At 37.0% G+C, this 22667-nt stretch overlaps 2 protein-coding genes across 2 annotated transcripts; both read right to left on the bottom strand.

Annotated features, from left to right (window-relative positions):
• Nucleotides 1-13939: 13939 nt before the first annotated feature.
• LOC149949708 (speckle-type POZ protein-like A) lies at nt 13940-14980 on the bottom strand. Its single transcript, XM_090169461.1, has one exon. The coding sequence runs from the start codon at nt 14978-14980 to the stop codon at nt 13940-13942; it is 1041 nt and encodes a 346-aa protein (XP_090025587.1).
• A 2157-nt stretch (nt 14981-17137) lies between these two features.
• LOC149949707 (speckle-type POZ protein-like) lies at nt 17138-18175 on the bottom strand. Its single transcript, XM_090169460.1, has one exon. The coding sequence runs from the start codon at nt 18173-18175 to the stop codon at nt 17138-17140; it is 1038 nt and encodes a 345-aa protein (XP_090025586.1).
• Between the last annotated feature and the right edge of the window lie 4492 nt (nt 18176-22667).

Genomic DNA, 22667 nt, shown 5'->3' with positions numbered 1-22667 from the left:
CTTAGACGATTAACAAAATTAGCATAAACCTAAACACCTGTGTTTTAAAGTGTTCAAAATGGTTCCTCTGGGATATAGATTTGAAACGGCTTCTGTTATAAAAGCCAAAGTTTCCGCTAATAACGCGTTAGATCCGACTGCGCCGATGTAACCGTTTATTTTGCTTCTTTCAAATTCTAATGTTCCTCACAGACTTAGTTATAATTCGTAAACTAGTTATCCTACGGATTTGCGGTCGGTGAAATTCGGTACTAAACAATACGTAACATCCGAAAGTATGGTTGGTCTTGTCCAATATTTAGTGAAATTTCGAGAAAATCACGTTTTTGAGTGTACTTTTGGTCATAACTCGGAAACTATTAGTACTAGCGACCCGCATTAACACATACTACAGAACGATACCCAACTCGACCAGAGTTCTAAATTTAAAAGGTATTTCATATCAGAGAAAAACGACCACGTAATTCAGTACAAATTACTCGGAAACAGTTCATCGTACAGACCTGTGGTTGGTCTCATTCGACTCAGCGTGAAACTTATCATCGGGCACAACACCAAACGCGGTCCAATTCGTTGAAAGCAAATTTCGGGGCCAACTGCCCCCTATTGCCTCCTTTGCCCCACCCCCCAAAAACTATGTTCGCCACCCCGCATCGCTGCGGACTCATCATCCTTAAAGTAGGCCAAATTGCAAGTTGGGGCGAATTTTGTCGTTGAGCTATAGGGACGGTTTGCAGTCGTATATTTTATTATACCTCTCGTGAAAAACGTTTGTTTACAAGCCACCCCCGCGTCCCCCGGCTTGAAATTTGGTGATTCAATTCGGAAACTACTTAGTTCTTAACGCCATCTATCGTTCGGTTTTTAAACAAATATACGGAATTTTACCCGCCAAAATAGTGAAGTCGTCTGCTAAGTTTATATATGTTTTATAAATGATTTGTAATTTCTGACAATAGAGTAATGGCCGGCACTCCGTAGTTTTGACCATGGTCGACATTTTGGTCGCGATTTGTTATCTATAGGAAAAAGCATGGGTGACGTGCCATGACGTCACACTGCCATTACTCTATACATTACTTTCCTGTATATCATTCCAATGACTTAAATTAGTAAATATCACTAGATTATTATCGCTGTCATGTATTTTAAATAGTTTAATTAACTTCAATATTCCAATGGCCAAGGTCTTAGGCCGAGGAATAAAAATCAACCTATCTGAAAAACTAATTCCTTCATCATCATAATAAATCATAATAATCAGCTAGGCTAATACCCAAGGCACCACCTTAGGCCTAAGTCACCACCTAACATTGTACAGTGTGAACAGAAAAAGTGGTGACATATAGTATAAACAGAAAAAGTGGGGCCAATTCTTACAATTATTCGGCTCACACTATACAATTTTCTTGCTTACAATTAGTTGGATACAATTAAGTGGCCAATTAACTGTATAGTGTGAACTGGGCTTTAGTTACGTTTAATATGTTTTGAACATCTGGCAACGCTGTTCCTTAGAAATATTCGCATAGTCGCGTAATTCGCGTTATTTATGATTGACTTCCATTTCAAGACGATTCCGAGCTGATCACGTTTTTCTTTGAAAGTAAGTCTACGTGAGAGATGATTTTATCTCTGATTAACAATTACTTGCAAAATAGAAGAGTTGCTTCTTCTTGTATATTAATGTAATTCCAAATATCTGCGTAACGAAAATTTAGGCCTAAGTTAAGCTTGGATGTAGTATTGTACTATTATCATGAATACCAGTGCTAGTCTGCCTAATGAAATCTATAGCTAAACGATTAGTAAATAAAAACTTAAACATTTTAGTTCTAAGCTAATTATTAATTCGATCAAAAAATTAATATGAAATTCAACAATGTTATTACAATTTAGGGAAGACAATAATTATAAATGCTGGAGGTAAAGTTAAACTAGCGAAGAGGTTAAAAGTAGGAAGGGGTTAGTCTAGAAATTAAGCTTAGAATATAATTATTGGCAAATTGATATTATTGAAGTGAAGTAGAACTCATTAATGCATGCAATGTGGTTTAGACAAAATTCTTACTAACTTGACCACCTGACTCCTAATGTCGAAAAACCGATGGGGGTAATAAATAAAGTCAGTACCATTGCGGAGGGGGCGGTTTGATCTGGGCTGCATTTTTAACGTGAGGCAATGTCATTTTCAACGTATTTTGCGTTGGTACAGGACCGTTATTAGAGCGCTCGTGGCCCCGGGCGAAATGCATGGGCGAAACTGAGAGTAGAGGCCCTCCGGTATATACATCCCTATGGTAAAATTTTAGAGGCCCTGGGCGACCGTCCTGCTCGCCCCTCCCCCCCCCCTTAAGAACGGCCCTGTATGTTGGTATTATAACTGCCGGCCAAATTAAATGTTAGCCCAGGGCGCCAAAACCTCTATTTACGTCACAGAACGAAATCGTATACTTGGCGCTACGAATCTAAAGTGTTATATGTAAACACGCAAATTTATCGTCTAAATGATTCCTGGGCATATTTCGTTGTAGACACACAACTTACTAAATATTGTCCACGCAGCTCAAAAGCTTCTTTATGAGCTGTACTTCACTTCACATCAGTTTGGTTGGGTCAAATAATAAAGTAAAACATAAAATGAAGTTTTAGGAAAGAACATAGCTGAACGGGCTCGTCTCACACCAAGAGCCCGAGCTCGATTTGAAGCTAAGCTCAGCCTTTTTATGAAAATGATACGAGCCCGAGAAGAGACCAAAACGTTATGGTCATTTAATTTGAGCCCGAGATGAGACCTTTATATTATAGCGTATTTTTGTGTGCTCGAACTGAAACTATTTTAATACAGCGTATATTTGTGAGCTCGAGATGAGACCATTAAAATATAGTAAATTGCAGTGACCCTTAGCGGAGTCCAATATAATGTACTACTACGAGTCCGGGCTGAGACCATATTTTTGTAACGATGCCGATATGAGACCTTTTTATTTTTAAGAGACGGTTGTGTCCGTTTTGGCACGATTATATTTCCCCTTGGCCACTGTGGAGCGCTGCGGAGCAGAGCAAGAGTACGTACTTAATAATCGGTCCGCAAAATCGTCATTTGTTAAAACCACCAAATATTTAAAATTTGTGGAAGAACATCATATTGATATAAAATGTTTGATAATCAATAAAATATTTTTTTCAAATAAAAATTTTCTTTAGAATCAATTTTTTCTCTGAATAATCCGAAACGTCTCAAGAACTCGATACGTTTGGAATTCTAATGTTGCGGGAACTTGCCGCGTTTGAATCTTAAACGTTTCAAGAACTCGACGCGTTTGAATCTTAAACGTTTCAAGAACTCGACGCGTTTGAATCTTAAACGTTTCAAGAACTCGACGCATTTGAATCTTAAACGTTTCAAGAACTCGACGCGTTTGAAACTTAAACGATTCGACAACTCGACGCGTTTGAATCTTACACGTTTCAAGAACTCAACACGTTTGAATCTTAAACGATTCGACAACTCGACGCATTTGAAACTTAAACGTTACGACAACTCGACGCGTTTGAAACTTAAATGATTGGAGAACTCAACGCGTTTGAATATTACATGTGTCAAGAACTCAACGCGTTTGAATATTACATGTGTCAAGAACTCGACGCGTTTGAAAATTAAACGTTTCGTCAAATAGACGAGTTTACATTTTAAGCACTACAAGACCTCAACACGCATAAAACAATCATTTCTAGAACTTAACATGCTTTAACCGAAAACGTTTTGTAATTCGACGCGCAAAAAGACTTCTTCTACTCAACGCGTGTTGGTATAGCATATGTCTGTGAGAGCGTTGCATTTTCCCGTTTTGAAAAACGTCTAGAATTTAAACATTGTTTTTTCTGTGTACTAACCAGCGCAGTAAAAACTGCCATGGATGCTTGTATCCCTACCAGGATCCTTAAGACTCGAAAAATATTTCCAAATTGGTACTCCGCTGAACTAATATCTACCCTGAAACGCAAAAAATACTGCACCTGAAATATAAACGTACTCATACTATCGAGGACTACAGGCAATCTACGGAAAATCTCTAAAAATTAAATTCGAAGGGACAGTATAGAGAACTCTAAAAACATTTGTGATACGGCTTTAATTCACCCCCGGATGTTCTGGGGATACGTTAACAAAAACCTCAAAGGGAAACCCATGGAAGTTCGCCTAAAGCTGGGACAAAATATCATAACTAATCCTAATGACCTCGCAAATGAATTCGCCACTATTTTCTCAAACGTTTCCACAGATAATCCCAAAGTTGATCAACCCTTTGAATACTACAATACCTTATATTATTCGGACACCTATAGTGTTATTAAAATTATTCACTCTGACATTAAAGAAGCTATTTTAACATTAAAACTAACTTTCTCTACTGGAATAGACACTATTCCAGCTTTCATAGTTAAAGGCTGCGGGGACCTTTTTATCCCATTATTAGAACGCATTTTCAATTTGTCCATCAGTACTGGTAAATTCCCCTCGCTATGGAAAACGTCCGTGGTTAGCTCTATTTTCAAAAGTGGATTTTCTGGGGATCCGAAAAATTACCGACCCATTTCACTACTATGTATTTTTGCAAAAATCTTTGATTCCATCGTCCATAAATATCTTTTAAACTGGGTTAATCGCTTTCCAAATCCTCCGCAAAATGGTTTTCTGACGGGTAAAAGCGTAGACACCAACCACGTTAATTTTTTGTCTGAAGCCTCGAACGCTGTCGTCAGCCAACAACAATTCGACGTTATTTTTCTGGACCTTGCTAAAGCATTCGATAGGGTTTCTCACCCCCTGCTTCTCAAAAAACTGGATCTATTCGGCATCAACGGCAATCTGCTGCGCTGGCTAGGTGACTATTTACTAAATAGGTCATCAAATGCAATGGTGTTATAACCGATGTGACTTACGGCGTTACTACCGGGGTCCCCCAAGGGTCCTCGTTAGGACCGCTTTTATTCAACATGTATATTGACGACTTACAGTTTGTCATAAATTATTCATTACTGTATCAATTCGCCGATGACCATAAAATTTGTAAAATAATTAATAATTTAGGAGACGGTAACAAACTTCAGGACGATCTGAACAGAGTTTCAGAATGGTGCTCGGACAATAACCTACCGATTAATCCTACTAAATCCACCCTTGTTTCGTTCTCTCGGAAAACCGAGATCATTAGGCACTCTTACAAAGTCGCAAATAACTTGATACCCCGGAAAACGATTATGAAAGATCTTGGTGTTACCATCGACGAAGGGCTATTTTTCCGGGAAAATATTCAGATAACAATTAACCGCTGTAGGATATTGCTGGGTAAGCATATTAATTCCGCAAAACATTTTATACTTCTATACCATAGCTTAGTTCGATTTAGAGCGATGTACGGTTCCCTAGCTTGGGGAGGGTGCAGCTCCTATCTACTGCAACTAACTGAAAACATCCAAAATAAAATTGTCGAATATTAGCACAGAAACGTTTTGAAATCTCATAATTACAACTATTTGAAAATTCTTTCCGACCTTGGTATTGACACCCTCGCTGATACTCGGGAAAAGAACGAATTAATTTTTCTGTTTAAACTATTAAATAACAAGATACCTGCCGAAAATGTTATATCGAACCTAAATATTTCTGTTCCAAAGTACAAATTAAGAAATAAACAAATGCTCAAAACAACGAAAAACTTAATAAACCCTACAAACCGTCTTCAAATAATTACAAATAAATTCTTGTCTCTTATCGATTTATACAACTGTACAAAATCTGACGTTAAAAATCTCCACCTCTCTAAACTATAAAAACCTGTATATTTAAGCATCGCTCTGTTATATATTGTACTATTCAATCTATATAGGTACATTGCGCATTTAATATTGTATATCATATCCTCAACACACGCATAATCATCTCACCATTGTAATTAACATGCATTTTTATTTTTGTTATTTATTCTTCATTTATTCTCACTTTACCGTATGTATAATTTATTTTATTCTTTACGCTGTGTAACAACTAGCTGACCTTGTAACTAGGGTTGTTTTGCTACACAATAAACTTCATTCATTCATTCATTCATTATTATTATTGAAAGGGGGTGGGGAGGCATGAATGCCCAACCATGCACTTCGACCGTAGGTCCATTGTGCACCCCTAACCTATGACTTAGAAAAGTCCTATCTCCGACACAAACCTTAAAGGAAAAATTTGGTTCCAAGTTTTCTAGCGCTAAAACTATAATTTACACTCTTAAGAAGAAAATACAAGTGAAGAAAATACAAGTGAAGAAAATTTTTAACGAACCTGAGTAATTAGTTATAAATTAAATTAAATTCATTAACGCTGAAATGTGGGTGCCGCCATTACCGATTTCAAAAAAAAATCGATCAGTCACCGAAGACATTACGCGAGAAACTATAGAGCCTACTCTCTCTTGCTCTATCCGAATAGAGATAAAAGCAGGCTTGCCGTTGTACATGCTGTATTTACAACTTGATTCTCTCTTTGTGGTCACATGACTCAGAGCAAAGATAATCTAGACTACGTACCCTAGATTGGAAATGCAGCGAGATTCCTACGGGCTCCCGTCTAACCATGCGATTCCCTACTATCCCTAGTTGCGGTGGGCAATGTAATAGCGTGGAGGTAAAAAGTATGAAAAATTCAGTTCGCTTCAGTTTTAAATCTCGTATTCGCGGTCGGTGCAGTGGCTGCTGGCAGTATTTAAGGACGAGGCCCGAGCCCCGAGGGTTCGACCAAGTTTGATTTGAAGCGTAAATTTTCTTTATTTTACTGATTGGATTTCAAAGGTATTTGTTTTAAGTTACATTAACCAGATACAGTGGCGTATCTGATGGTCCGCAGGGCCCGCGGTGCGGGGGGGGCTCGAGCTTCGGGGGGACCTCGATCTTCAGGGGAGGGGGCGCTAACGAAAAACAATTAAAAAGGGGGGGCCTCATAGAGATTTTCGCGGGGGGCCTCTGAGTTCTCAGCTACGCCACTGACCAGATATAATATAAAACTAAGGTTTATTTTATTTTACCAAGGTGTAAACTAAATATGGGAAAATCTTGCCAATTCAAGAGTTGTAAGAACTATCACAAGTCATCTTTAATCATAAGTTGAGTTAAATATAAATTGTAGCGAAGTTTATTAATACGTTGGTGCCTTCAATTGTAAATATGGACAAGTAATAGAATGCTTAATTTGTCATCATTTTTATTGGATTTGCCTTAATCTTTTCTAAGCAAAGCTGTTTAAAAAGAATAAAAATATAGAAAAACATTTGAAATTAAGCATTTAAAACTAATTTTTACAAAAGGTAAATCAGGAGATTCAATCTCTTCATTGGGCAAAAATATAAATTTTGAAGCGTTTTTTAAAGTTTACCCCTGAACTTATATTTAAAACAAACAATTTATGACTACATAGATGATAATTAAAATTGCAGTACTAACCATTTGGCTTTTTAGATTTGGGTTGTTTCTTTTGAGTTTGACAATAAGCGTGATCCTTTTTTAGCCTGAGGTCCGAACGAGGTCCAGTCTCCAGATACCGAAGCAGACGAACCCGCTGAAACTTTTCAGACTAAACTTCCACCCCCCCTCTCCCACTAGGGAATCGCATGAGACAACGCATTTCGCGTACGTTTCTACCCCCTGCTCACAGACTCCTCAATCGTTGGCGAGAGTTTATTTTAGACTACTAGATTATAAATCGTCTGCTGTGTTTCTTAAGCCTAGGTCTAACAGTCTCTCACTAATTTTTTGCAATTATATTTCATAAATCTGAAATGCTTGGTGTAAATTCCTTTGAAGTTGAACCGGAATATACAGAAGAAGATCTCAGGGAAATAGAAAATAAACGAAGAAATGAGATAGTTGGGAATGCCCAAATTCAAATCAATTTAGAGGAAATCAAAAAACTGCACTTGTGGGAAATGTGTCCCTGAATGGGTTGGCCTAAATGGTGATGATGAACAAATTCAAAACATGAAGAGATATTAAAGTTGGAAGGATGTAAGCAGAGGGTCAATCTGTTGCAAACAAATTGAGAAGGTTATTGAGTACTAAAATGGATCTGATGGAAATGAACTAGCTCGGTGTTTAACTTATGACATTGATTATAAGTTTATGTGCCAATAAAAGCGTGCTTTGAGAGCCACTTATAGGAGCTATTTGCACGCTTGTCAAAGACAATTACCTGAAAATTTTACAAATAGGTAGGTAATTTTATATTCAAATTTACATGTAACTTTAACTTAACTAATTATATTTCATATTTTAGAACATATCGTTATACAGCTTCACGAACGTATACGCATCTCATTTTTCAGAAGCTGGAGAGAGGTATTCGCAACGCTGTCCCACATTGCACAATTCTTGACATACGAAAAAAACTTTCCTTAAGATAATGTAAATGCATATACAAGATACGAACCAGGAGTGGAAATTGAGAGATTTAGGGCTATTTAATAAGTTTCTGAATATCTATTTAATCACTTATAGTTTGTGATAGTAGCGAGTTATTGGGTTATTTACTATCACAACATTTCTATCACAAACTATTAGTGATTAAATAGATATTCAGAATCAGAATATCTTATAAATCATCATCATAATATCATAAAAATATTGGTAGCGTATAAAAATTTGATCGTGATCAGGAAGTGGTCTTTTTCATGCGGTATGTGTCACAACGTCAACAGGAAGTCTACAAGTCGTCCACTTCCAGATATCGAATATAGCTTTTCTACGGTATCTTCATCAAGGGCGAGTGTTGAAAAAAAATGAGCGTTAAAGATTCGGCAAGTATTTCGTAAGCGAGAAAAATACAAATACCCTCTGTAGATATTTCTTTCATTAAAATTTGCTTCGTATTATATTTAACTGATAAACTGGTTCTGTAAATAGGGTTAAATTCAATTGTGCATTGTTTTAGTACGTCTAACTCGCTGTTGTAACTACTTAATTTATATTATTCTGAATAAATTAAACTCGGTTGTTTCGTCTCAATTATTTAAATTGAAATTAAAATTTTATACCGGGCGGGATAGAACCGGGATTACGTTTTTGGTAAATAACTCTGATTTGCGGAGATATCTTTAAGGGTCGTCTCGAGAAATTAATACCACTAGGGACCATTCTTCCGAGGAGAGGTATATTTTGGCGTGCCAACTTGTTAAGTTTGCAATTTTATAATTATGTAAATTGAATAATTGTACGCCGGCGTAAAATATAGATGTTAATTTTTTTGTTGTATTACAAAATGGCGTTGCTATCGTAGTATTTGCTCTTGTAATTTTTTTAGTAGAGTTCATTTTAAAGAGAGTACCTGACTCGGATTTTACACTTTTGTAAATAAAATTCCAAACAATTATCTCAAGTTTTAAAAATGCAAAAACGTGCGATACGCAATATTTACAAAGCCAATTGGCGACACCCCACTAAAGAATTATACTACAAAAGTAAACTACTAAACATCGACCAAATGTAGACGAGTGCCTGTATATTCTTTATTTTTAAAAAACATCAAGAATAACTATATCAATTTATTCCCTTTAAACAATATTATAACCAAAACAAGAATTACCAATTTCTTAAAAATCCCACTAGGTCATACGGAAAAGAAAATCTTGTCGGTTTTTTTATTTTGGTGTTAAGCAATTTAACCAATTGTATGAGATAATAAAAGACATTCCGTCGGTCGCATTATTAAAAAAGAAACTAAAAAAACACATACTCGATAGCGACAATGTCCGTTCTAGCTAAATCTAACTTAATTTCTTTATTTAATATCTAGCCATTGCTGACTTGGCCCTTGCAACCCTTAACAATGTGAAACCAAATGAAGAACAATAAACAAACTTGAACTTGAACTTGAACTAGAATCTAGGGCAGGCCAGTAACCAACCTTATACTAGATTTTGAAAGCGAAAGCAGTTCTTTCACCCTTTGCCTAGAGGGGCCAGGGATAAACTCCTTAGCCTGTCTTTGGCCATCCATTTCGAACCAAAGCTCAAGTTGACGGTTAGTCATGTACTTGGAGACCAGGCTGCGTATCAAGCCACGGGGGATAGGGACAGCAGGTTCTGACCCACAGAACCCAGCCGTCGCACCCTCCCTGGCCAAGATGTCAGCCTTTTCATTCCCATGATAACCCTTATGTCCAGGGACCCAAAAAAGCTGAACCTTATTAAGCGTCCCGAGATTGGAAAGGAGATCCAAGCAACCAAGATCCAGTCTGGAAGAAACAGTAGACGGGTTCAGAGCTTTTAAAGAAGCCTGGCTATCCGAAAAAATGTGGATAACTTTCCCGCGATAGTTCTTCTTGAGAGAGAAGTCAACACAGAAGCAGATAGCAGAAATCTCTGTCTGAAAGACACTTGTATAAATCGCAAGGCTCTCGTAAAAGCCGTGCTTGGCCGTTAAGCAGTACATCCCTGCGCCCGCACCTAAATGGGTCTTAGACCCATCGGTGAACCAGACAACTTCCCCTCTGGTACCGAGGGTAACATTTGACCATTCTGGGCGGATAGGGAAGTACACGCCGAAAGGCTTACTAAAACGAAGTTTAGCAGCCATGTTGTCAGAACCCATTGAAAGAACAGGTAACTAACTGGAAATATCCCTAAAAAGCGTAGTGTGGCTCTTTTCCCAATTATTGGCCATCAACCACCCGTTTTGGTTTAGCCTATAGGCACCAAAAGTAGCAGCTTCCTCTATAAACAAATGTAGAGGAAGAATATTCAGTAGAATTTCTAGAGAAGCAGTTGGGGCTGTTCTCATAGCTCCTGTTATGCCAACGCAAGCTAGCCTTCGAAGAGTGCGCAGTTCTGACTGCACCGTTTTAAGAGTAACCCTTGGCCACCAGACCACAGCTGCATAGGACAGTATGGGTCTGATGGTCATTGTGTATAGCCAGTAAACAACTCTGGGACTCAAGCCCCAGGACTTGCTGACTGTACTTCTAATTCTCCAAAATAACATTTTTCCCTTCTTGATAACATAGTCAAGATGTGGTTTCCATGTTACTTTGCTGTCAAGGATAACACCGAGGTACTTAACTTCAGTGCTTTCCTCCAGGTTGGTTCCAAACAAGGAAATACCATTAAACGCACCCCTAGTCCTTTTACGAGTAAAAGGAACCAGAACCGTCTTACTGGGATTGACCGTGAGGTTCACTTCATTGCACCAGTTTTTCACCGATGCAAGAGCTCTCCTCATAACATCCTTGGCTGTCTGGCTGTCGTTGGAAATTTCCGTTTGTCAGCATAGATTTGATTTAGAGACAAAGTGTGTCATTGATACCAAAAATCTTGGCAGCCTTCATCAAGACTGCACTGCCCCTTCAATGTCAAGAAAAACCGCAAGAGCGATTTCTTTAAACTCAATTGTTCTCTCAAGACAAATGCTAATGCCATGCAAGGCGGTCTCAGTTAATTTGCCTTTTTGATAGACATACTGAGCAGTAGAGAGAGGCGTTTGAGAAATAACCTCTTCCCTTATATAAGTCTACCAGTTTCTCCAAATTTTTAGGATAAAAGAGGTGAGACTAATTGGCCTATATGTCTTTGCCTGAAGGTAATTTGACTTACCGGGCTTGGGGAGAAAAATGGCCCTAGAGAGCTTCCAGGAGCTTGGAAAAAGCCCTAAGGCAATACAAGGCCTGTAGATTCTGCAAAGAGGCTTACTTTGAGGAGTGTACACCAGATTAAATAAGTGATTTCCCTCTTGTTTAAAATCCGTGTAACGGTTATCGAGGATTAGACGGTGAAAAGGACATTGTGCTAAACAAAAATAACAAAACTATATTTCTTACGTAAGCCTGTCATTTCAACATATTGTAACAGCTTACTTGTACGTAAATATCTATCTGCTTCATACTAATGTTGCAAATGCTTTTATAGACCACTTTATAATTAATTAGTAACTTCAGTTTACAAAGATCCACAGAGGGGCCAACTTGAGATGCTATTAAGCTGCTGGATTTTTGTCCGTAAGTAGTATTTATCACTTACAAAACCTATGTGTGCCTAGCAGACGAAAACCCAGTATTTTAGGAGCTTTTCCCGTAGGCCACCTCGTGGCTCTATGTAAAATGAAAAAGTGAATCAACTTATGTTGGAAAATATCAACAAGGGCCACATAATCGTTTGAATTTGGAGTTTAGTGAAACAGAATCACGTGTTTTGGGAAGCAGGGAGGTATATCAGAGTCACGTGATGTTAGGGGAGGAGTTACCGGCAATTCGGTGCGAATTTTTCATGTGTCCCTTTATATAAAAATACATGAGTAAAGATAAATATTTTCATTTAAAATAATTGTCGGAAAAGCCGCCGATCAGAAAAAAAGAAAATGATTTTCAGTCAGGAAAAAAAATAGCGTTGTTGCCAGATTCAGTTTTCGTTTTCTCACGAAATGAAGAAGTAGCAAATACGTATTTTTCTATATAGAATCGACTAGTGTCTAACTTATTACGGACTGGGCAATATTTTTAAACCTTTAAGTCTACGATACATTTTATTACCCTACAAAAAATCTGTATATTTGAAATAAATGAAATCAGAAGAATATAATGTATTTCTTTCGACAGAAGTATCCATATCTAAACCGAGAAAGGTACGCGCATTGGAAACTGCCTGAGCCGGCGAATCTATTACTTTTAATTTGTATAGACTACATTAATTGGTCTCTTATATTTCTGCTCAAAGTAAATGTATATATTACATTTATTTATTTATTTATATAATAAAGAAATCGGTCACTAAGCTAGTGTTAGCTTATATGTGGCCGTACAGTATATCAAAATAGTTACAGGTTATTGGTTATTGATTAAACAACAAAACTTACAAAATACAAATAAAAGGGGTGCATACGGTACAACGAGTTAAAAGGGTCATTTGAGACTAGAGTAAAACAGAAGTCGCAGATAATAGTATAAATGGTATAGTTGGGGAAAACGTAAAAGGGGAGTAAAATAAAAGTTAAAAATAAAAGTTAAGCTAGTTGGTCAAGTTTAGGACGCACAATCTCGCGAACAGAGCGTCGGAGAGCAGAAGGAGTGCCACAAGAGAGAACATGAATAAGTATTATAAATATAAAACGTAAGCGTTACGTCACAAGAGCTTTTTATTAGTATATTCATAAGTAAGATTATAACCATAGGAATGGAACTTTCTTAGGTTTTAATGCTAAACCATTAAGAAGATACGTTCATTTTCGTTTGGGTATCAATGATCGAATTGCATTTGATCGAAAGCTGGTGCGAAAGATCGAAACTGCTATCGTGAGGAAACTACGGAAAATACTAAACTGGGAGTTTATGGCACCTAATTTTAAGTATTAAACAGTTATTCAACGAAAATTAATAACCCATCCCATATATCCATGGACAGCGACGTCTAGCTGTTACATCACAAAACACCAATTATTAAAAAAAATGTATGTATTAACCTACCTTTTTCTGGGGAGTTTCTAATCTGGATCTCTCGATCGGCAGTCCAGCGCTGATCTTCCAAACCACAGTGGTTCGAGACATACTTGAAATTTTTATTTAATCGTTCACTTTTTTAGTAAACAAAACGGTTCGATCAATTGATCATTCGAACTAATTAAACATTTCCTACTACAAAATTGCTACTAAAATATCGGTCTAAGACGTATTTAAATACCATTCGATCAACTGAACGTTCGATCCTTTCTACAAAAATTAAAAGTCTAATCGAAAAGCAATTTGATCATTTCATTTTCGATCAATTCGGGGTAAATTCGACCAATTGGACCTATACCCCTTTTTCAAAGACTAGATTTTTTTATTTCTCCGGAATACAAATGCTCAAAAAATACATTCAATATCCAGAGGATATCACATTTATCAAACGGTCATTTTAGACGGTCAGTTCTAAATGAGCTTCGACAGGAAGGAAGCGGCCGTTCTGGCCAGATTAACGGCTTCGTTGTCGATTGCCATGGTCAACGTTTTACTGGCCGTGTCCCGGTTCAGTCCGTCGATCAAGGCTTCTTCGCACGCCCTGGCCAAACACGTCACTTCGTACTCCGTGGCGATCTTGTACAGTTTGAAGCAGGAATTCCTCAAGCCTGCCGCTTTCCCTTCGTACAGGAAGCTAGCCAAATCTTTCAATTCCTCGGCTCCCAACTCGGCTCCAAAATCGACGTAGCTGCTCTTAGTAAGAAGCTCTCTGAAGATGGGAGAACGGGCTGATAATACGTCCTTGTGAAGCTGGATCTGATGATCGGACGCTTTCAGAATGGCGTCGCCCTGCAATTCGAAGTCGTAAGCAGCCAGGTGATCCAACGTGTGCTCCGCAATAGTGCAGTTTGAAAGCCAATCAGTCGAGTCCGAACTCGAAGTACTTTCAACCTCAACCGACGGTACCAGCTCGTTTACGTTCGTCTTGGGGGTAATGATTCCGTCAATTTTGCAACTGAGAGTTAAATGTCCGTTTTTCAGTAGTCCGTTAGCTTCGTTGTCGAGTTCTGCTACGGATGCGAAATCGATAAAAACGATTGAACCTCCAGCTCCCTGAAATGTTTGTGTACCGCGGTGTGTCATCTCTCTTTGTCCATTTCGGCCGATGATGGAACATTCCACGGTTACTTCAAACGTTTCGGTGTTTTCGGGCAGAGCTATCAAGTTGAGAACGAGACCGAAGTCTTTGCTACCGTGGCGTGAATTGGCCGGCAGTACGACAAAATACCACTGTACTCCTCTCGGGGACTCACTCGGAAAGTTCGGAGTCTTGTAATTGAAGTATGTTTCTTCCAACGGCCATTCCTTGAAATGCTCGATGGTGTAGGTGATGTCCGCTTGGTAATGGGCCAAGTTGTCCGTCACAATGGTAATCACCTCCTCAATCTGTTCGCATTGCGTTTGGCCCAAAGCTAGGAGCAGAAGAACGAGAGCGTGCGGTATGGGTGACATCGTTGAAGCAAAGTAAATTTTCTACCCGCGATCTTTTCTCGCTATAAGAAAGATGCCTCTTTTATGAGCATGTTGTAATTGAAATCTGGGAAGATTGTAAATAGCTTATCAGTGATTTAGAATATCCTATATGTCGGCTAAATGTACTAAATTTCAATTGCCGCAATTAACGAAATCGCGTCTTATCGCGGTAGCACCTGGAATCGGTTTCGTGAGATTCTAGTTCCTTTTTAACAAGTGTTATTGTTCAGGGAATGAGTTCGCAATGTCCGTAGTTTATCATCGCTAATTCCATTGACGGAAATTAAGCTCGGATAATTAACCGCTCAGTCAACACGCGTAGAATAGGGGCAATCTTTATTTTGAAAATGGTGATTATGACCTTGAAAATAATAAAGTCGACCCTCAAAATGTTTGTCACGTAAATTCACTAAAATCTTGTTATACAAATTAACTACTACGATTAGAGAAATCTTGAGCTCGAAAGTGGTCATCTCGACCTTCAATATCGCGATCTTTTGGCACCACAAATGTACAACTTATAAATATAACTACGCCAGAAGCTTATAAAATAAAACATGAGCCTTCTAAGGTTCGATGCATTTTTGAAAGTATACCAATTTCGCCGCTAAATAGCATTACAGCTTAACCTGTACGGTGTTGTAATTCTCGGCCTGACGAGGTAAAATGACACTGCTTAAGAATATTTACTTCATTATAAATCATGTATGAGGTTATATTTATTTTAACTAATTTTGACACAAATTTATTCATAAGTATATAATTATGTTCAAGTAAGCATGTGTTCAATTTTTATTGAGAATCATTTCTTAAATGACCACTCATTGTAAATGAACTTCAGGTGAATTCGCGCTTTTCAGGCTAATTATACTAGTTTTTTAAGCACTTATTATGGTGGGTTTGAATTTATTTAAAATTTTACTACAGAGAAATTCGGCATTTGTTTCAAAGCGTAATCCTTCGCGTTTTATTGAACTTGCTCAATCTCTTAATGTCGGATAACTCCTAAAGAATAGTATTATAAAAGGTTGTAAACTGCGATATGAATAATTGAATATTGCAAAGATAATAAAGGGTACATTTATAGCCGCCTAGAAAATCTTTTCTTCGGCGTAGTAAAAGTTTATTGTAGCAAAACATCGTAGAAAACTGAACGTAAACTTCGAAGGGTTCGACAGCATTGTCAAGATAGCTCGGCAAAAAGTCTGCGAAGCACTGTGGAAGACAATACGTTCCCGTTAATAATATCTGTTGCTTAACCCCCTTAACATATAATCCCAGATTCAACAATCGTAATCGAAGTAATCCAGGACTAACATAAAATATTTCATTATGGCTTATTTGAAGCAGTTTATGATCGTTTTGTAAGAAAGAATGCACGTATTTTCATGATTTTTAAAAAATGTTTTAGAGGTCTATTCAAATAAGCTTCTGCAAGTTAAAAATGATGAATCATTGAGCTAGGAATAATATTTTTCGTTCCTCCTAGCAGGCACTTAAGTAAGCTTGTAAATTAAAATGTATCTTAGGGCAACTAAGATTTAAAAATAAAAAAATAAATAAAAATGAATTTGAATTTAGGACTGGTCACCCTTTTTCAAAGAAAACTGGGATTTAGTACCTGGTTACCATTTTTCGGGGAAGCTGAGATCAAGAGTCAGGTTAACATATTTAGGGAAGCTAGTGATCTAGGGACTGGTTCCCACATCTCCGTGAAGATTTTTATTTTTCAGTACATACGTGACGCTCAATCAATTGGAAATAGTAAAGTCTTTAGTTCGGTATTCAAAAATTAAACACCAGCGAGTAGGTTGATTTCTAGTGCATTGCCTAGTTAACCTAAACCACGGGTTATTTAGGCCTATTCGATTCCGGTAATTCAATGACATAAGCTTCATTCATTAACCGGAAGTACCCCAAGCAAACCCTTAACTACAGATATATTTTAAAGCCAAGTAAATGCTATTTATATTCTATATTTTCCTTGATTAACCATTAATAGAAAATAACGTGTGTATAAAACTACTACTTCATGATTAAATATTTTGTTTGTTATTATTATTATTATCTAATATGTAACACAAAGATTTAAATAATGTATCACAAATATGGAAGACAATCTTATATTTATTATTTTTAACATTGCCCATTTGCGATACAAAGCAGAACAGCTTTCTTTAATTTAAGCGCGTCATTGGCGTCCGCGAAAGCCAACAACTTAGCGGAGGTAGATCTGGCCACTTGTCCAATCAGGATGTCCTCGCAGGTCTTTCTTAAGCACAGTAGCCCGAATTTCTTCGCAACCCCGTACAACCGCTCGCAACTTCGTTGCAAATTATCGGCCTTTCCTTTGTACATGAAACTCAGCAAGTCTTTCAACTCGCTAGCGTCAACGTTGTTGCCGAATTCCAAATGAGTGGCGTTTGCGGAACCCACCTTCGACAACAAAGGTGCCAAAATTTGTTTATGACCTTTGAACTTCTTACCGGACGCTGTTAGAATGATATCGCTTTGGAGTTGGTACCCAGCCGTTCTTATTTTTCGCATGGTACTCTCGGCAATGTTCCTCGCGCAATAGGACGTGACTTCAGGTTGCGTCTTCTCGATGGTAGTTAAGTAGGATTCAGTCGCGTTCTGATTTCCTCTCTTGATGAAGCCTTCCAAATTGCATTCAAAGGTCAAATGTCCGTTTGGCAAAAGTTGACTTTGGTTTTTCAGCAGGGTTTCACGGCTTACGAAAGGGGTGAAGTAGAATGGTGTGGTCCCTGGGTCGATGATATTGTACCTCGACTTACTCTTCTTGAGTTGCTTCTTGCCTCTGGCGTCAATGACGGCGCATTCAAAACCTACCGACAAAGAGGTGATGTTGAGGTTCTGGTAACCCAGAGGATAGACCAACAAGTCGACGTCGCCATTGCTATCTCGGGGTGATTTGGTGACGGCGATCAGAAACCACTTGAGTCCATTATTATTTTTGGCAGGAAAATACGGGCTTTGGATACTCCATATTGGCAGGTGTAAGAAGTTCTTGAGGGTCCAGGTGACGTTGGCGTGGTAGTAAGCCCCGTTCTTGGTCACGATTTCAACTATCTCTTTGGCGTTCGACGCCTCCGTAGAGTAGCAGAGAGCGAGTACCGCAAATAGAAAGGAGAAAATACTAGCTCCGGCCAACATCTTGTTTACTGAGTGTGAACGTTTCAGGTGCTGTTTTAGCCTCTTTATAAAGATTCATCGGGGATGGGTGATAAAGCTTATCAAATTTGATAAGGAAATAAAACTTCGAACGCAGCTTCGCAATAGATTTCATAACAAGAGGCATCAATTATCGCCGGTTTTATTTCTGTTTAAAGATGAAGACACGATTTTTTTCCGAATGACGGGTTATATTCATTTTAAAAGTTGGCCGAGGCTATGATTAAAATTAAAACCAAACTAAACTACCAAATATTTTTAAATGCTTGTAGCTTTTTTAATGAATAACGGAATGCCATTATGGGTGTTGATCAATTTAAGTTGTCTGGGGAAATTAAGTTAATAAAATAGGATACATTTAAGTCAAAGTGTTTTATTTGATAAGAAAATAGTTAAACGGTATATGGATTTATGCATTTTAGCGCAAAATATTGAAAAAAAATTTAAGGTAATATAAACAAATTAACATTGCTTTTGGCTGGTCTTACCAAGAACTAAACATGTAAAAATATAAAATGTTTGATCAGGCTTACGCTAATTAATAGATTCATCGTTACTAAAACCACTTTGTGACTGCACAACGTTCTTTAAAAAAATGTTTGTTGAAAGGTGTTTTATTGGTGAAAAATTGTGTTAAGCCCCCTTTAAGGAGTCATAAAGATGTTCAAATGTGTTCATAACCTCTGAAATGGGAGTGAAAGAGTATAAACCCCTTTGTCACCTTCGGGAGGGTTGAGAAACTTCATTTATGGTAGAATTAAGGTGTGAAACGGTATATTTTAAAATTTCAAAGTAAACGAAAATTATGATAAATTAAATAAAAATAACCATTATTTAAATATTAATTTGGGAATTTCCAACCTCAAATAGTATTAATAGTTAAATTCATTATTTAGTAATTCATGCTTTAGGTTTTTATAACAAAAGATTTATTTTTACTAAATTGGTACATGGCAAAGAGGTTACGATTTCAGTTGATTAATTTGAAAACCTTTTAAAATATAAATAGAAATAATCAATTAAAGTTTATCAAATAAAAAGAGTTGATTCCCTTTTGTGTTTTCTTGAACACCATTAGGTGTAATTTTATAATTTGAAATATATTTAATTATAACTTCACGGGTGTTATTTATAACCTTACATGTGTAATTTATTTGGGGTCAAAAACCTCCCCAATAGGGTGTATTTTTACACATTTAAGGGGTTATTTTATCGGTTTATGCCCACTAGCGCAGTTCCCATTTGCGCGGTTTCCCAAAAGCGCAGTTCTCAAAAGCGCAGTGTCCCAAAAGCGCGGTTCTCATTTGCGCAGTTCCCAATAGCGCGGTTTCCCAAAAGCGCGGTTTCCTGTTTGCGCACTTTCCCGTTTGCCCACTTTCCTGAAAGCGTGGGGCCTCATGTGGTTTTCCACCGCCACAGTTTCCCATTAAAAAACAAAGAGTAAAAAAATTTTCAAGTTTAATCCCTTATTTTATTCTCAAAAATAAACTATACACATTTTTAGAATGCTAACCTAACCTAGTCATTCCATATTCAAAGTTATATACACTGAAATTTGGATAATTAATCGAAATTATCGAAATATATTTTGGAACTTACTTTCCCTAACGGAGATTCGAACTCGGATTTCCTAAACAGCACTCGGACGCTTTACCTCGAATCGAAGTATTCTCCTTTAAATTTCCTTTGGTTTATTTTCATTAATTTTGATATACATATACGATTATACGTAATAATCGAAACCACGCTTTTGGGAACCGCGCTTTTAGGACGCTGCGCTTTTGAGAACTACGCTTTTGGGAAACCGTGCAAATGGGAACTGCGCTAACGAGAACTGCACTAATAGGCATATACCATTTTATCTACCTAAAGGTTTATTTTTACACCCTTCAAGTGGTTTAATAGATAAAGGGTGTAATGGTATCACTTTAGGAGTATATTTGCAGCCTCAAAAAGGTGTATGATCGGTGACATTTGAACTCTCCTTTAAAGCTGTTATACAACACCCTTTTTTAAGAGTGCCCTTCCCGACTTCCGTCGCACACATATCATCTGAGAATCACAACTGAAATTAGCGCGATTGACCTCGCTGAAGAGAACGAAAAGCAGAAACATTCAAAACATATGAACGATAGAAAGAACTCACCCAATTTTACGGGAATCTTGGTCATGCTAAAGGCTTTTGCCCTGAGTTTGAACAAAGGGTCATCACGTGACCCAAATATGCACCAGAGGTGCAGTCTTCCAACCGATTGCACCTTAGGTGTAAATGTAACACGTCATAGCTGAGCCAATGGTAAAAACCCAAAGTGAAGAACAAAACGAAGGTGTTGGGGAGCGTAAATAGTTCACTAACGAGGAGTGTACCCGAGGTGTTAATCACCGATTTTTATGAAACTCGGGGTATGTAGACCTTGGGGTAACATGAATTTTCACCAAGGAAAAAGTTACGCTGGGCTTCCGTTTTGCTATGGCAACCAAACATGTTTTTGACAACTTAAAATGAAAAAATCTACATTTAAAAAAGCATGGGATTTTCTCGGTTTCACAGGGTACTTACTGTGAAATTTTTCGAAAAATAAATAAAAAATTTCAAATCTCAACTAAAATGCTAAATATGAACTATTTTGGGTGAAATTCATCAAGTTTGGGTAAACTTCATTCAAATTTGGGAAAAATGAGAAAATTTCAATGAATTTGATAAATTAAGGAATATTTGCAAAATATAGGGTATTGTCAAATAATTTTATTTTAAATCGTCAAAAATTGGATAAATTGACCAAAACTGGGTAAACCGAGCAAATCCCATGCTTTTCTAAATGTAGATTTTTTTCATTTTAAGTTGTAAAACACATTTTTGGTTGCCATAGTAAAACGGAAGCCTAGCGTAACTTTTCCCTGGGTGAAAATTCATGTTACCCCAAGTTCTACATACCCCCCGTGTTTCATCCAAATCGGTGATTAACACCTCGGGTACACTCCCCGTAAGTAGAAAACAAAATTATATCTGTAAATAATTTTTCAGAAATTATAAATTAATAGTTTAATTTGGTTCCTACAACGAATTTTTCAAGCTTCACGAAAGTTATTTTCCATTTTACAAGCTTAAAATAAATCTATTCTAAAATTAAGAAAGCAATACGTGTGAATATCTCTTTGCTTATAAAGGCAATTTCGTGATCACGCTAGCCATCCCAAAAATCCACGAATTCCTCATAAATGGAATGAGCTATATGGAAGTCTTTAAAATGTTTATCGCTCGTATGATAGGAAAACAATAATATTATTTGCTGAAGCTCAAAATTAAAGCCACCAAAAGTAAAACACAACTTAAAATTAGCCCCCGACGATTACGCCCTATTATGAAAATGTGCCCCTTCATATTAAAATCTTACAGACGTCACTATATTTCAAATTCAGATATTAATTGTAAGTAAAAACCAATTTGCAGCAGTACAAATTGACCAACGTTGTCAACTCCAGAAATATTTTATGTTGTTTAATCTTAGTATCCATTGAAAAAATAAAATTTAGAAAATTTTAAAGATTTTTGATACCAAAAAACATTTACCTTTTTAAGTAGAGGAAATGAACTGTAAAACCTATTTTCAAGACCAAAAAGATATAACCTCATGATATTTGCAATTTAGTATATTAGGCGTTGATAATTCGATAAAAATACCAAAAGTCGATTAAAAATTTAGTTAATTTATCTTAAGGTCAAACATTTTTCCGCTTAAAAAGTTACTGAAAATTATAAACTAGAGCAAGAATTGATCTATTTATATATAGAGAGAATTATGCGAAGGAATTAAAAACTCAACGATTCAAAGTACACTATAAAGCAAATTTATTGTTAAAATATTTTAAACATTAAAATAGTTCAACTAAAAAAAGGCGCGACTTGTTTCGGCTTGTGGCGAGTACGCCGCCGTTTTCAAACGCAGTTACAAGTCTAATAGTTGAACTATTTTAATGTTTAAAATATTTTAACAATAAATTTGCTTTATAGTGTACTTTGAATCGTTGAGTTTTTAATTCCTTCGCATAACTCTTACACTAGTTTGGAGTTACACATTGTATATAGAGAGAATGTTTATATTCCGTCGATTTTTCCCTTCGCTCTCGTCGCAGCTCTAGGATAAGAACCTGGCCCCTCCCCTTCAAATTCAATCAACTCCAGGCGCCTTATTAGCTGCCTAAATATTACGTCCTCTGGACGCGATTGACGTAATATACGTATATCCGCTTCGAGAGGCGTTAAATAAGAACGCCTCTTTTTCCATTTCCTCCCCCCTTTAGTTGATTCCCCTGGTTCATGATGCGTCGCCACTGACGGAATATGAACATTATCTCTATATATAAATAGATCAATTCTGGCTAGAGAGGGTTTGCAAAAAATATCCAATTTGAAGATAGCTTTTAATTAACGAGTGATTTGGCTAATAAAATTTCAATGTATTTTTGAATTAAT

The sequence above is a fragment of the Leiobunum rupestre genome, chromosome 3, assembly GCF_980474605.1.
Source record: "Leiobunum rupestre chromosome 3, qqLeiRupe1.1.hap1, whole genome shotgun sequence".
Taxonomy (NCBI): Eukaryota; Metazoa; Arthropoda; class Arachnida; order Opiliones; family Sclerosomatidae; genus Leiobunum; species Leiobunum rupestre.
This window is presented reverse-complemented; position numbering and strand designations above follow the sequence as displayed.